Source organism: Emydura macquarii, unplaced genomic scaffold (genome assembly GCF_026122565.2).
Source record: "Emydura macquarii macquarii isolate MOO-44397 ecotype Brisbane River unplaced genomic scaffold, CSIRO-AGI_Emac_v2 contig_1253, whole genome shotgun sequence".
Classification (NCBI taxonomy): Eukaryota; Metazoa; Chordata; order Testudines; family Chelidae; genus Emydura; species Emydura macquarii.
The window spans coordinates 102,236,884-102,251,237 of NW_027131390.1; the positions used below are offsets into that span (position 1 = coordinate 102,236,884).

The 14,354-nt window shown below is 40.5% G+C and overlaps 1 protein-coding gene across 2 annotated transcripts in view; it reads right to left on the minus strand.

Annotated features, from left to right (window-relative positions):
• SLC49A4 (solute carrier family 49 member 4) overlaps positions 1 to 14,354 on the minus strand; it is a 115,469-nt gene that overhangs the window by 18,175 nt on the left and 82,940 nt on the right. Inside the window, exons 7-8 of one of the 2 annotated variants that reach the window (XM_067549635.1) lie at positions 9,217 to 9,344; positions 5,643 to 5,741 (exon numbers count right to left, since the gene is read on the minus strand). In XM_067549635.1, coding sequence (XP_067405736.1) covers positions 5,728 to 5,741; positions 9,217 to 9,344 — 142 coding nt within the window. In that variant the 3' untranslated portion in view covers positions 5,643 to 5,727. Of the gene's footprint in view, positions 1 to 5,642; positions 5,742 to 9,216; positions 9,345 to 14,354 lie in introns of those variants that run through there. The other variant, XM_067549634.1, reaches the window with a different exon arrangement.

Sequence of the window (14,354 nt, forward strand, 5' to 3'; positions counted from 1 at the left end):
CAGTTTCATCAAATTATTCATTTAAATAAATCCAAAAAATTGACAAGTTTCATTTAGAAGTTTTCTGTACAAAACATTTTTTATTTGAAACAACTTTTTGTTGCAAAATTTCCTTTTATTTTACTTTTTTAAATTTCAAAAATGTTAAATTGTCAAAATCTAATTTTTTTTTTTTTGATTTTGTCAAAGTAAAATGACTCAAAACATTTTACAACTTTTTGAAACTGACAACAAAGCAAAAAATCTGTTATTTGCCCAGCTCCACTACATAGGTCTTCAGGGCTTCTCTCTTCCTCTTCACCTTAGGAAGATTAATCATACACTAAGAACATCTCCTTAAACATGGCAGGAATGGATTCAGTCTGGTGAACTGAGCACAAGTCTTAGAGCTAGGTCTGCAGAGTTCTAACCCCAGCTCTAACATCAATTCCTTCTGTCAGCTTGGACAAGCTGCTTGGGAGTAAATTTTCAAAAACTTAGTATATTTGTGCACCCATATGAGTACTTATTTTGGAATGCCAATGGGAGATGAGTGGGCATGTTTTTCAGAGTAGGTGGCTAACTTTATGAACAGAAGAGCATACGTGCACTGAAGGATGGGCACAGCCTCAGGAATAGACTATTTTCAGAATTGAGATAAGATCTGGCAAGGATAAAGCAAGGGCTCATAATTTATTCACAAATCAAGCAGATAAAACTTGAGAAGGCATTGGCATAGGTGGTCTCTAATCTGCCTCTCATTGGCAGCTGGCTGATTCAGTACACTTCAGAGAGTTCAACATACAAAACTGTTTCTGTGATTCCCTCTGGCTGCTCAACAGTGTCTATGAGTTCACACACAACTGTCTGAGCCACCCAGGATGCCTGCTGAATTAGCTGTTGCTCTCGCTCACATTGACCCTTCTCTAGCAGCCCTTTTAGTGGCAGCATGTACACTCCATGCCACACAAAGGTCCCCCACTTAGAGTCACAGAGTTTAATGCAAAATGGGACCACCTGATCACCTAGGTGGACCTGCATATCACAGGCCAGCAAACGTCACTCAGTTAACTGTTTCTGATTGCTTACACAGTCCCCTGACTACTCTCACCACTGAATTTGACAGATACTACCTAACACATGTCTTCTCCTTCTGAGTAGCATTCATTTCATCTGAGTAGCCTTCCACAAGTGCCTGACTCAACCTCCATAATTTCCTGAATGGGGTTTGCTTCCTCATCCAAGTAGCTGGCTTTCCTTTTGGAACAATTCTCCTCCTGACTGCTCAGACCAGAAGCATCAAATGAACCCATCCTGATATCTGGGCAGTTTCAAGATGTTGCACCAGCCTGTCATGTTTGTGTTTTTGCAGGTGTAGGGCCAGTCTGCTCATGAGAAAGATGTCTACATAGGCAAATAGCAGATTGGACACCCAGGAAAAGAAATATGATACCACTGAACTAAAGCTCTCTGAGGAGGTGTGGAGTGGAAGTGAACATACAAATCTTGGAAGATAAACCTGTGTAGGGGCAGACTACTCCCCTACAGGTGCCTCTGTGCGTCTATGCTAGCTTCTGCAAAAATTATTTTGGACCTTGATCTCTCTGCCTTAGAATTCTCACAATAATGCAGGATCGATAATACCTGCTTCCCAGTGGTGTTGTGAAGATTAGTTAATGAACCCACAGTACCTTGATGATGTAAAGCACTGTACAGTAACTGCTACAAAAAAAACTAAGATAAATTGTTTCAGCTATACATAGTGCTCATCTTCCAAACACAAAAACGTTCAAACAACATCCTTGACCTCCAATGTCAATATTGCTTCACTGATTGAGTACACAGATGCTCCCACATTAAATAGCCATCTCACAATCCTTCCCCAAAGCCCAAGTACTACTAAGCAGCCGCCTGCATTTGACCTTCTTCTATACGTTGTCTCAGTTGTACTTCATACCCTCAAACTTTTAATTAAACAAAAAGAAGTTCAACCAAATCAGTTTAAATGTACTGTTTTTCCCAATTACTGTGAAACGAAGAGGTCATAATCACATTGCATCATTATATTTAGGAATAATCTAGCATGAAGCCCTATTAGTACTTTAAATAGCTTGTGCATTTTCATCTATAAGAATGTATTTTATAAAGATGTATCATTGGGATTCAAAACACAAAGACCTAAATTAAATAGGCATATTGCATTTATTTTATATTAATTTTTAAAAGAAAGAGCTGCTTATAAAAAAAATGGGAAGTTAGGCCACAGAGAAGAAAGGAATCTTGTATAGCAGATATAAATTAGGGTCTAAATCCTTTAAATCTCCTTTTAAAGATTTGCCATTCCCCATTAGAGCCAGCATTGCTATTCAAGGCAAGATTTTGTTTTCTCCAAAAGGTGCTCAGATTCTACAGGGATGTGCACCTTTAAAGAACTTAGACAGAAATAGACAGAAAATCTACAACAGGAAAGGAATAGTTTTATTTGGGTACTTTATAAAAACCAAATTTAAGGGACTGCCTATTATTAAGGCAATAACAATACATCTATTTTGAACAGAGTTTTAAACAAGCAGATTAAAAAGAAGAATCTAACCTTTAACTACTTATGAAGACACACTGATTTAGGAGATTTCATGCCAAATCCTAAAATATGTACTTGTACACAGGAATAAGGTGAGAAAGGCTTTTAAAGGTAAAGCTTCATTGCACTGAAGTGCTACAGTAACATTACTGAATATTCTGAACACTGCTGATGTTCCCACCAATTGAAGCAATTTTCCAACTCACAGGAGGTGTTCACCATCCTGGAAGACTCGGCTCTAATTTCGTCAAGTTCCTTCTGGCCCTACCAGATATTCAACAGTGGTCAGCCCAAAAATCAGCTAACTAATAATCTTATTCAAGTAAAGTTTCCAACAGAGTCCATGAATTACACAGAAGTGGTAAAATGCTTTCCAATATGTTTTAATGTGAGTTATAAGGTAACACTTGCCAAACACCTTTAAGTGGGAAGAAAACAAGACACAGAAAGACTAAAACTAAGATCGAGACAGAGAGACCAAAATTCCTGCTATAAAAGTTAACAGTGTGACCTTCCTCCCCCCCCGCCCACAAATGCACCTGATCATAGAGGAAGGACTTACAACAATCCTGCAGCCAAGGATCACAAGGCCCCTTTAGGGAGGAAGGAATCTGGAATTCTGCTACAAGTAGTACTGATGGTGGCACAATGGTCATAATCTTTCACCTCAGATTCAGCATTGGTCCAGTACACCAACACGATGACCAAGGCATGGTACTAAATACACTTCCCTTAGTATACCATATAAAAGTAAGGGCACTGACCCGTCAGGTCTTTCAAAAAGCTTGTTATGAATCTCCAAAAAAAAAAAAAAAAAAAAAAAAAGTGAGATTTAATGCATTAATGTTAGCTGCAACTCTGACAACCTCTGGGGCCATGGAAAAAATCATTTAACCTTCACCTCTATTTCCTCATCTGTGAAATGCAGATACTCTCCCCTACCCCACAGGTGTATAGAGAGGACTGGAGACAGTCAGATTGCAGGTGGCCTCCACTTGTGTAATTTTGTGTGTGTATATGCATACCCATGAGTGTGTAAGCAGTATATGCTGTCCACAAAAATTCAACCAGAGGCATGCACAGAGAGATGGGATCTATCATATTCATGTATTGATGCCTGCATTTGCATAAGTTGATGCTCCATTCAAAATCAGACTCAATATTTGTAAAGAACTTTGAAGATGTGAAGTGCTATGTTAATGTCATTATTACAAATTAACTTTGTGGCATACAAAGGGGACCAAAATTAAGAAATGCTGTTAAATCTGTTTCTCTGTATTTTTACCCTCTCCTCAAACTAACTTTACTCCTTTTAATTTACCTGGCTTACCATGAGTCCCATCCCAGTTACAAGAATCCACTGGCAAATTGCAAAACCCTACCAGCATCCCAGAGAAGATTGATGTGCTGTCCAAACACACAACAGTCTAGCAATCGTTAGTCATTCACAAAAACAACCAGACTGACAACCAGGCCACTACAGACTCACTGACTGTTTCTTGAGCCAGTTCTACCCACAAAAAAGTAACATTTTAGAAGTTACAGTGTTGGATGTTGCTTTAGATCAGTGGCTCTCAACCTTTCCAGACTACTGTATCACTTTCAAGGGTCTGATTTGTCTTGCGTATCCCCAAGTTTTACCTCCCTTAAAAACTACTATGGCTATCCAACATCTTGACAGATGAAAGGGAACATGACGAAGTCAGTCAGTCAGTCAATGGTGGTTAGCAATAGTGTGGGAAAAGAGCCCAATGCACGAGACACAGACCTTCCATCTGGCAGGTGGATCTGTAGCCACTGTGGGAAACTGAGGCACACTGCTTCCTGGCTCACCTCGGGGCCTCAGCCTGGGCTCTCTGATGACTCTTTGCGGTGACTGCACCAGCCTTGACCTGACTTCTACAGACTGAGCAGTTGTGGGTAGGGCACTCCCTGTTGTCAGTGGGAATGCTGAATTTCTTAAGACCCTGCTTGACCTTGTTGTTGTATTGGAGCTTTGGCCTTGCTCTGCGTCACGGGTAGTTCTTGAGTTGACCACAGAGCACAACCTTCGGCAGATGATCTTCAGGCATGCGCTCCATGTGTCCCAGCCAGTGAAGCCTGCGAACATCCAACACAATCTGCATAGACTGTAGGCTGGTTCTCCTAAGGATCTCACTGTTAGTGATCCATTGGTCCCAAGTCACTCCAAGGATTTTTCTGAGAAAGCAAAGGTGGAAGCTGTTCAATCTCTGCTCTTGCTTGGAGTACATGACCCAGCTTGCACAGCTGTAAAGGAGGGTACTGAGGAAACAAGCCTGATAAACGGACACCTTTTTTTCAGGGTTAGCAGCTTCCTGTTTTAGACACGAGGTAAGTTTGCCGAAGGTGACAGAGGTTTTGCTGATTTTCACATCAAGTTCTGTATCAAGGCTAAGTAAGCTGATTAAAGTTGAACCAAGACTGCAAAAGTAATCCACGTTGTTCAGAGCTTCATTACGGACGTAAACTATAGGTAGGTTATTAGTGTCTTGTGACATGACAACTGTTTTTTAATATTGATTACCATGCGGAACTTGATACATGCATCAGAAAACTTATTCTTCATGATATGCAATTCATCAGGTGAATTAGAGATGAATGCAGTGTCACCAGCGAAGAGCAGATGCCAAATAGTGAGCTGGGTGACTACTTTTGTTCTGAAATTGCCTGACGTTGAACAAGCTGCCATCTGTCCTCCATTCAATTAGTATGCTAGACTGATAGTTTTCAAAAGCGACTTAAGAAGAACAGAGAAGAAGATGCCAAAGCCGGTAGGCACTAAGACACAGCTTTGCTTCATGCCAGTATCAATGCTAAACTCAGATGATGTTTTATTTTCATACTGGATAGTTGCCTTCATTCCCTCAAGGAACTCCTTAAAAAAGGAGAGTACTTTTTGTGGACAGCCAATTTTCAACAGGATCTTGTATATGCCATTCCTGCTACCTGTGTCAAAGGCCTTTTGTAGATGAACGAATGCCACAGAGAGGTGCCTGTTGTTCACGGCTTTTTTCTTGCAACAAGTGCATTGTGAAGGACATGTCAGTCGTGGAGCATCCAGCTCTGAACTCTTACTGGCTCTCAGGATAAACTCTCCAAGGACTTAGAGTCGTTTCGGCTGGACCCTGGCAAGCATTTTGCCACGCTTAAAAGCCACTTGCTTTCAAAATCAGACAAAAATACAAAAGTGTCACAGCACACATTACTGAAAAACTGCTTACTTTCTCATTTTTACCATATAATTATAAAATAAATCAATTGGAATATAAATATTTTATTTACATTTTAGTGTATAGTATATAGAGCAGTGTAAATAAGTCATTGTCCATATGAAATTTTAGTTTGCACTGTGCTAGTGCTGTTTATGTAGCTAGTGCTTTTTTTATGTAGCCTGTTGTAAAACTAGGCAAATATCTAGATGAGTTGATGTGCACCCCCCAGGAATACCTCTGCATACCCGAGAGGTACGTGTGCCCCTGGTTGAGAATGACTGCTTTATATCTACTCATTTGCCTACAAAAATCCTTTCGAAATCTTCACTAATTTCATTTTTAAACAGAGTAATTGTGGGAGGACACTGACATCAGTTTTCCCTTGATAGTACACAACTGTCAGTTTAAGTTCTGTTAATTGTAAGTATTTTTACAATCCATTAGTTCACTTTTTTTCATTTTACAGTCATGCAGCTATATGTTGAATAAACAAGAAGAGATAAGGAGACTGATTTATTTCTTAAGGATCCTATATAGTGTGTTGAGTTCTTTAAAAAAAAAAAAAAAGGAAAATTAAAAGCTGGTAAGTAAAATTTTGACATACCACTTATTTTGGATCACCGTGTATATGTTTATGTAATGAATTTCACCTGCAGAAAGTTGTCTGCTTTGTTCTTGTGTGCAGGCAGGGACGGGAGACTTATAAGTTTGGCTCACTGCATTAATTCAGAAAACAGAATTTTTGTACAAATTTACCTTCCTGCAGGCATGTAATGATGGAGCTGACAAGCACAAAGAGTAAAAGCTGTTACTCTGTTTTTTCACCTGTGATAAAGAATAGGTGTAATGATTGCTATTCTATAACTGTAGCTTTTGCAGAGTTTGATTTGTTTATCAATTAAATGTGTGTGTTTGTGTTTTTAAGCAGAAAGATTTTTTGAAACAATTAAATTTAAATTTCAAGATAGGTCACAAAACTGACCTACCAGTGCAGGTGGAATTTCCTCTCAACTGGGCATGTGTTTCAATATTTTTGGTTTGCAGCTGTGCCACATTCACAGCACTAAGAATATTTTTTGAGCCCCAAAGTTTGAATGCAACAATCTTTTATATGCCACTCACCTCCTGAGGTTCTCTTTAATCAAAATATGATTAATATGCATGTACTTTTCTTCCTTCTTTCATCTATAACATTTAAACAAGTGTGGCACTAAACTTGTATAATAATATGAAATGGATAAATCTTATTCCCAAAGTGTTTTACAACTTTAGAAATATTGGCATTATTTTATCCCTCTCTAGGACTTGAGCATAACAGCTTTTTAAGAAGCACAGTGCTCTGAAGCCTATATAAAACTTGACAAAAAACAGGCTCCTGCTGGTGTGCTGAAACCACTGACTATCATGCTGACCAGTATGGGACGTATGCACAGATCAAATGGACATTAACGAAAAATCTCTGATCAAGGACTTAGGAGGTGCATGCGTACCTGAAGTGGAGCACCCATACAGACATTACTTAAAGAAGACACTGTGGTGCTGAAGTGTGGATCCAGAGGCAAAGGCAGGGGACAGGATAGACAGGTGATGAAGAATGGTGATGATGAGGGAAGCAGGGAACCATAGGTGAGGAAGTGGGATGGTGGGAATGGACACAGGGACCTGAAGTGCAGGGAGTGGAGGGGAACAAGGACAATTTATAACAAACCCAAAGTTTCTCATGAAAACCACTGCAAATGTTGACTCAGGAAGGAGAGGGCTCCAAATGTGGAGGAGGGAGAGGACCAAAGGTGTTTCCCAACCAGGGCTTGGGGGATGGAAGGAGAGTTCTCATGTGGGAGGAAGATAAATTTCTGGGATGGGCAGGGTAGCGAGTAACTGGAAGGGTAAAGGAGAAAGCAGCTCTGAATGCAGGGACTGGGGGAAGTATCATTCCCTCATTCACCCCATCTCTGGCCCTCACTGCCTGTTCCCCCACCAAATTTCTGCAGCCAGAGAAATCTCTGTAGTGCTCCCCTGATGCTGCTTATGCATATCATATGCAGCAATTTAATATGCTGCTCTTTCATTAGGAATACAGCTTGGTTGACAGAAACAATGAAGTGTGCAACCCTGGTTTAGTGTACACTGCAGTCCTCCTCAATCTAAGGGCTTCTCTTCATTGTTTAACTTGAGTGCTGTCCCCAACATGAGTCCTGTTCACACACAAACAACCCCTTAACTTAGTGTGCTGGTGATTTTAACTTGAGTTGGCTTGTTAGAGGGAGAATAAATTACAGCTGGAGTTAGCTTAGATCATAAGTTGCTAACACAACCACTCTGTGCTGATCAAGTGCTGTTTTGCAGCATGGCTGCTCTTACTTGTGTGGAGTTAACTTGAGTGTAACAAAGACATAAGCTATGGGGTGTCTGAAGAAAGGGAGGGGAAGTACAGAGGGAAAGGGAAGGGAATACAGAGGATCCACCAATCAGGCTCTGTTGCCATAAAATAAAAGTAAGTTAACATATACAAAAGTGCCATTTAATTAAAGGAACATCTGTCTGAATGTATAGGTTCTGTAAAAAACAATTCTTGGGAAAACCTCTAACATACATAAACATTGTCATGAACTTTCACAAAATTCCAATGGAAACTATTTTTTTAAAAAGTTGTGTTTGTAACCCGGATATCATAACAGAAGAGCTCAAGATGATAAAATTGAAATTGACTAAGAACTGACTATAGACAACGAAGTTTGCTAAATAAATTCTATGCTAAATAAAGTCTAAAAAATAAACTGCATAAACAATGAAACTGAAAGCACTTTTTTACATTATTTTCAATAAGCTATCGTACCATTTGTAACAAAGAAATTATTTTTTAAAAACTGATTATAATCTATTGTCTTTTTGGTTTGGTGCACTCAATTCATTGTGACTCAGATTATTTTGCTTAAGGTTTCCACCACGAACCACACTGTTCTGCAATAATTAGATACAGTTAAGCAGGTGAAGGACAGAGACTTTTGTGGATTAATTAGCTCAATGTTTTAGTTAATTTTTAATAATCTATGAAATCTTTAAATTCTAAATTCCCAAACTTACCTTTTCCCTATATATTCACCACTACCACACACAAACTATTACCATCACTGTTTTATTCATAAGGATTGCTATTCCAAAAAAAAGGGTACTAATTTATATTCTGGATTATCATCATGCTTTTAAAGATGGTCAATTGTTTTGTCTATCGTTATAAATTACTGGATGAAAACTCAGATTATTGTATTTAAGGTATTTATTATTAGGATTGAATTCTCAAAACAGGTCATAATATAGTTTAATCTAGGTGGCAAATATTTGCCTACATATCAGTTATTTAAAGAACAGTCCCAAAACACAATAAAAATAATCTCTTTTACAGTTAAACATCATTCTAGGTACCTGTGGTTAAAGGCAGGTGAGTGATACTAGTTAGACAGGTGAGAGTGAACCAGGTGGATGCCAGTGTTGCGCCAAATAGCAGCAGCAGAAGTATAAGTTTCAGCATGCCCCTTATAAAATCTGCAAACCTGAAATAAAAGCACAAATCCCATGAAGTCAAATGTTATTTTTCATGTAATTTATGCATGAAACTTCAGAATTAAATTAATACATTCTCATTACATGATCCAGAAACTAGAAAAGATTCTTACACATTATTCTGAAACTGCTAGAAGGAGTTATATATACACACATGATGATTTTTGTCACGGTTAAACTGAATCCTGGCTTGATTCCACAGCAGCTTATAAAAAATCTTGAGTCATCAGTCAAGGATCACTGGTACACAGGATTCTGGTTTGTAGTTCTTAGACTGTAAATCTTCTTGAACAGGAACCATATTATTTGTAAATGTCTGACTAACACCATGCTCTAAAACTGGAAAATAACTGTTTAACCTCTGCTTTGAAATCTTTATCTTTCCACAGTCTCACAACCACAATTCAAGATTCATTGTTGTTTTAAAAAGTATCTTCACAGCTCCAGTATCCAAAACCTCATTAAACATTACACTCCTACCACTTCCTTAGGCTTGACTCCTATGTATTTTTGCCAGATCACAGTTCTCACAGGGATCATCTCTGCCATTATAACACATTTTAAAAAGAGAAAGTTACTCACCCTGTGCAGTAACTGAGGTTCTTCGAGATGCTTCCCACTGTGGATGCTCTACTCTAGGTGTTGGCACATCCTTGATCGGAGATTTTTGACAGCAGTGCTCATCCAGGTGGCATGTGTGCAGTCCCTGTCTCGAGGCACCGTTGGCACCCTTTTCTGCTCGTGTGACCCAACCCCCTCTATTCCTTCTCTACTGTGGAGTCCCTTGTCTGAACTCCAAAGTAGAGGGGAGAAGGCTGGATAGTGGAGCACCCACAGGGACACACATCTCAAAGAACCTCAGTTATTGCACCAGGTGAGTAACTTTCTCTTCTTCTTTGAGTAGTGTCCCTGTGGGTGCTCTTGAGCAGTAGTCTTAATTGGCAGAAGGGACTTTGGAGTCAGTTGGTTGTATAGAGGGAAAGTACTGTAAGGCCTGTTAATGCATCCAATCTGGATGCCTGGTCAATGGCATAAAATCTTGGGAACATACATGCAGAGGCCCAACTTGCTGCTCTGCATATATCTACAATTGATACATTATTTAGAAATGCTGTAGATGTGGACGTCGATCTGGTGGAGTGTGTTTAGACCCCATGTGGGGCTAGTGCGTTTCTTTGTGTGTAGCTTGTATGGATGTAAACTGATATCCACTCTGACAACCTTTGCATGTATATGGCAGTACCTTTAGATGATTCTGCAATCAACATGAAAAGTTTGGAGGACATTTTAAATGGTTTAGTCCTGTCTAAGTAAAACACAATTGCCCAGCTGACACCCAGTGTGTGTAAAGCAGTATCTTGTATGTTACTGTGGGGTTTCGGGCAAAACTTAGGTAAACGGATTGGTTGGTTTAAATGAAAAGCTGAGGGAGGACTTTTGGATGGGGATTGAGAGTGACTTTGTCCTTGTGGAAAATTGTGTGTGGTGGGTGGGCCATGAGTGCTCCATGTTCACCTACCTGACAAGCTGATGTGATGGCCATGAGAAACGATACCTTTATTGACATATGCATTAGTAAGCACATTGCTAAGGGCTCCAATGACAGTTTAATAATGGTCCTTAGGACTAAGTTAAGCTCCCACGGTGTTGCAAGAGCATGTATACCTGGGTATACATTCTGAATATCAGTAATGAAACGTTTCACTGTTGGGTGCGCTAAGAGTGTCTTATCGTCTATCTGACTGTGGAAGGTGGTGATGGCTGCTAAATGAACCTCCACCATTTCTCAAGGCAAGTTTTTCTCGTTGTGGGTTTCCTACTATTTAATAATATATGTCTCACTTGTTCTGAGAAATCTAGTTCTTTTTGCCAGAACCAGCTAGGAACCATGCTGTTAGGTGAATCTTCTGCAGATCTGGGTGGAGAATCTAGCCATTGTCCTGGGAAAGGAGACTGTTGCACAGTGGGAGAGTGATTAGTGTGCACACTGACATTTATAGTAGGTAAGAATACCATGTTTGTCTGGGCCATGAGAGTGCTATCATTATTACCCTTGCCCTGTCTATTTGTATTTTGTGAACAATTCTGGGTATCATTGGGATGTGTGGTAATGTGTAAAGGAGGTCAATGCTCCAATCGAGGAGGAATGCATCACCCATTTATCCTGCACCCAGGCCTGCTCGAGAGCAGAAGTCGGGGCATTTTTGATTCTGTGCAGTGGCAAAAAGAGGTCCATCATTGGATGACCCCAGTGTCGAAAAATGTTTTCCAGGATTGTGGTGTTCAACCCCGCTTGTGGTTGCAACCGAATTGTCTGCTGAGCATACCTGCGGTCATGTTTTGGCATCCAGGTAAGTATGCAGCTGATATATTTATGTTGTTGCAGATGCACCAATTTCAGAGTTTAATTGCTTCTGTGCATAGGGAATGGGATCTTGCTCCTCCCTATAAAACATGCACATAATGTTGTCCATCATTATCTTTATCGTCTTGTTTGCTATGAGTAGTAGAATGTGGACACGCGCTGCCAACTGCGTGGACTTCATACAGGTTTATATGTAAGTGTGTTTTGATTTTCGACCATCATCCTTGTATAGTGTAGTTCTGTAGGTGTGCTCCCCTCCCCAGCAAGGATGCGTCTGTGGTGATCATGACTGCAGGTGGTTCCCATATGAATGGGATTCTCTGAGATCATGTTGCAGGGTTAGGTCTACCACGTTAATGATTCTTTGACTCTGTTTGGCATCACCAATGTCTTGTTTAATGCGTGTCTGTGTGGCCTGTATACAGTTGACAGCCATCCCTGTAGTTCACGCATGTGTAATCATGCGTGTTGCATCATGATGGTAGTGGCCATGTGTCCTAGCATTTGTACACATGTGCACACTATCGAGGTCTGGCTGTTCCTTATGGATGTCAGTTTTACTATAGTAAGAAACTGGGCCTCAGGTAGTGATGCTCTGGCTGTTACTGAGTCCAGGTATGCCCCTATGAATTCCAGCTGCTGCACTGGCTTGAAAGCGGACTTCTGACTGTTTATCATCAGTCCCAGCTCTTGACATAGTGACCTTGTTTGTTGGGTCGCTTGAATGGCTTGAACTTGACTATGCGCCTTTATCAAGCAGTCGTCTAGATATGGGAATATTATGATCCCCTTCCTCACCCCCTTTCCAGTGCTGGTATTATTGTAGACAGTGCAACATCCTGAATTTTTATACTTCTCCGAACTTGTTCAGTCGTCTGAAATCTAAGATGGGCCTCCATCCTCCGTTTTTCTTTTGGATTAAAAAGTAGTGGGAGTAGAAACCTTCCCACTGTGTTGGTGAGGGATGTGTTCTATTGCACCTAGAAGCAGCAGATGTTCCACTTCTTGTTGTAATAGCTGCTTGTACGATGGGTCCCTGAAGAGGGATGGAAAGGGGGTTGGGTAGGAGGGATGGATAAAAAGTCAATGGTATATCCCAACTGAATGATTTCTGATACCGATTTGCCTGTTGTAATAATCTCCCACTTGTGGTGGAAAGGACGTAGTCAATAGTCGAACAGCGTGGTCACTGTTGATACTGGATGGTGAGGGAGGTCATTCAGACCTTCGAACAAAACTTCAAAACTGAGGCTTGGAAGGCACTGGCTGGGATGTCGACTGCTGTTGGTGTGTCTGTCTACGTCTTTGCTGCCTCTGTCTATTCCATGGAGGTTCATTATGTCTGTGCTGTGAGTATTGTTGGTATCTGCAAGGCTAAGGCTGATACTTACCGTATTTCCCCATGTATAAGACGCACCTTTTTTCAAAAAATTTGGGGTCTAAAAACTGGGTGCGTCTTATACAGTGGTACTTACCGGTGATGTACCGTAATACATTTATTTTCAAATTTCGGGCCCCAAAATTAAGGTGCGTCTTATACATGGGAGCGTCTTATACATGGGGAAATACGGTATATTGTCTCCTCCTCATTGCAGGTATATATAATCCGAGGGTATGCAGAGTGGCCTGTGAGTCCTTCATGGTGTGCAGGACCTTGTCAGTTTTCCCAAGCAAAGAGTTTCACCTTGTTGAAGGGATGGTCTTCTATAGCCGATTGCAGTTCTCTGGGTAAACCTGCAGAGTGGAGCCACAATGACCTAAGAATGACAACTACCATTGCTCTTGTTCATGCAGCTGTATCAGCCACGTCGAGGGAGGCTTGCAGCATGGTTCTTGCAACCAGCTGGCCATCATTTATGAGAGACCTAAATTGCTCCTTTTTTGTTGTCCGGGAGATCATTAATAAATCCTGAGATCTTTGTATAATTGTTGTGGTTATAATTGGATAAGAGTGCTATGTAATTAGCTACACTAAGCCATAATGTTACTGATGAACAGACTTTTCTGTTGAATAAATCTAATCTCTTTCCATCCTTGTCCTCTTGCACTGATTTATATTGGGATTTTGATTTGCTATGATTTGCTGCCTCGATGACTAGAGAGTTTGGAGCAGGATAAGTGAAGAAAAACTTGGTATCCTTGTCGGGAACATAGTATTTCTTGTCTGCCCTTTTGCAGGTGGGAGGAATGGTGACAGGTGTTTACCAGATATTATTGGCTGGCTCCATCAACGCATCATCGATAGGTAGCGTGAGTAGAGTAGGCTGAAGTCTGCAAGTTTCACAGTAATTTATTGTACGTTTTATCGACTTCCTGGAGGTGGATTTCCAGATTTTCAGCCACTCTTAATTTGTTCCTGAAACTGCTTAAAATCATCTGCAGTTGTAGGCGCTGGTGAGATTATCACCTCATTTGGTGAGGAAGACCAGTTGTGTGCAGGTGGTGCTGTCTCCTGCTCTATGTTTTCTTTCCTTTCTTTTCCAACTTCAAGTGGTTCAGAAATGGACAGAGCAGACCTTGTGGAAGATCTGGGTGTGTCTCTATGGGGGCTTGGAGGTCTGCTATAAGACCTGGTGCAGGTAGGCCAATTTTCCCTATTGGACAATTGCATATGGTAAGGGATGGGGGTGGCCCA